The sequence below is a fragment of the Aplysia californica genome, unplaced genomic scaffold, assembly GCF_000002075.1.
Source record: "Aplysia californica isolate F4 #8 unplaced genomic scaffold, AplCal3.0 scaffold00115, whole genome shotgun sequence".
Taxonomy (NCBI): domain Eukaryota; kingdom Metazoa; phylum Mollusca; class Gastropoda; order Aplysiida; family Aplysiidae; genus Aplysia; species Aplysia californica.
The window spans coordinates 1,416,802-1,417,851 of NW_004797385.1; the positions used below are offsets into that span (position 1 = coordinate 1,416,802).

The 1,050-nt window shown below is 35.6% G+C and overlaps 1 protein-coding gene across 2 annotated transcripts in view; it reads left to right on the forward strand.

The window, feature by feature from the left end:
- Window positions 1-497: 497 nt before the first annotated feature.
- LOC101856646 (protein PET100 homolog, mitochondrial) overlaps window positions 498-1,050 on the forward strand; it is a 7,604-nt gene continuing 7,051 nt past the window's right edge. The window contains exon 1 of one of the 2 annotated variants that reach the window (XM_035969096.1): window positions 498-654. In XM_035969096.1, coding sequence (XP_035824989.1) covers window positions 625-654 — 30 coding nt within the window. In that variant the 5' untranslated portion in view covers window positions 498-624. The remainder of the gene's footprint in view (window positions 655-1,050) is intronic. The other variant, XM_005095862.3, reaches the window with a different exon arrangement.

The following is a 1,050-nucleotide window of genomic DNA, read 5'->3' on the forward strand; positions in this document are numbered from 1 at the left end:
CCCCCCCTTCCGCTTTTTCTTTACTTTGTCTTTGAGGTTCCTTATCTTTCCAGACCAAATTAATATCATTGCTGCCTGCCATTCTTTTAAACAACCGCATTAATATCTTTTGAAGCATATTTCTCTTGTTTATCAATAATTCCTTTTCTTTCACTATGTGTATTTATAACGCCAGTGGTAACAACAGTAAATTTACCGAACATTTTGTGGCGATCCATACTTTTAAAACTTTCCCTGAGTGGTATGACGTTGAATGTTCATTTGCTATAACTATAATGAAGACATCCATATTTTTGAAAGAACAGAAACAATAGCAACAGTTGTGAGAGAAGCAAAAGGAAAAAAAGACAAAATGACAATGGCATCACATCTAGTGTTTTTGTGACATCTCGTGTGCAATCCTAAGTATCGATAGGAAAATAATATCATACGATCCTTGATACTACGATATTTCTAGCTACGATATCTAACTCCTCACCAGAAAGAGTTCACACCTGAGGACCAAACCGAAACTTTCGATTTTGTAACACAAACAATCAGTTACGAAGAACTTAACCTTTCTGACATGGGCATGGGTAGTTAGTGGGTATTTTTGCTGTACGAACATTGAGATTACAAATCATCATGGGAAACTGGCAGTTGGAGGTTTTTCGGGTAAGGTTGTAACGTATCTCATGATGTAAAAAAATGAACATTAAATTCTTTATCGGTTAGAAACTGTACTTTGCAGTCTAGATTCTAGATCAGAATCTAGATTCTAGATCTAGTTTGTGTTGACTTTGACTTCACTTGTTCATTGTTATTGTTGTTACGTATTATTATTGAATAGTATTTTATGTTTTTGATAAGTGATTTTCCACAAATTTCCACGTTATGATAGGAATATAATGATGTAGATCTGTCCTTTAGTCAGTAAAAGTGATAGATCAAGATAAATTTGAAAGTGGCTATTCTCACCGGCCACCTCTATATTCTATTCTCACCCGGGGTGAGAATAGTGCAGGCGGGTCTTGTGGCTATTCTTACCCGGTGCGCGTGTCAACAAATTTT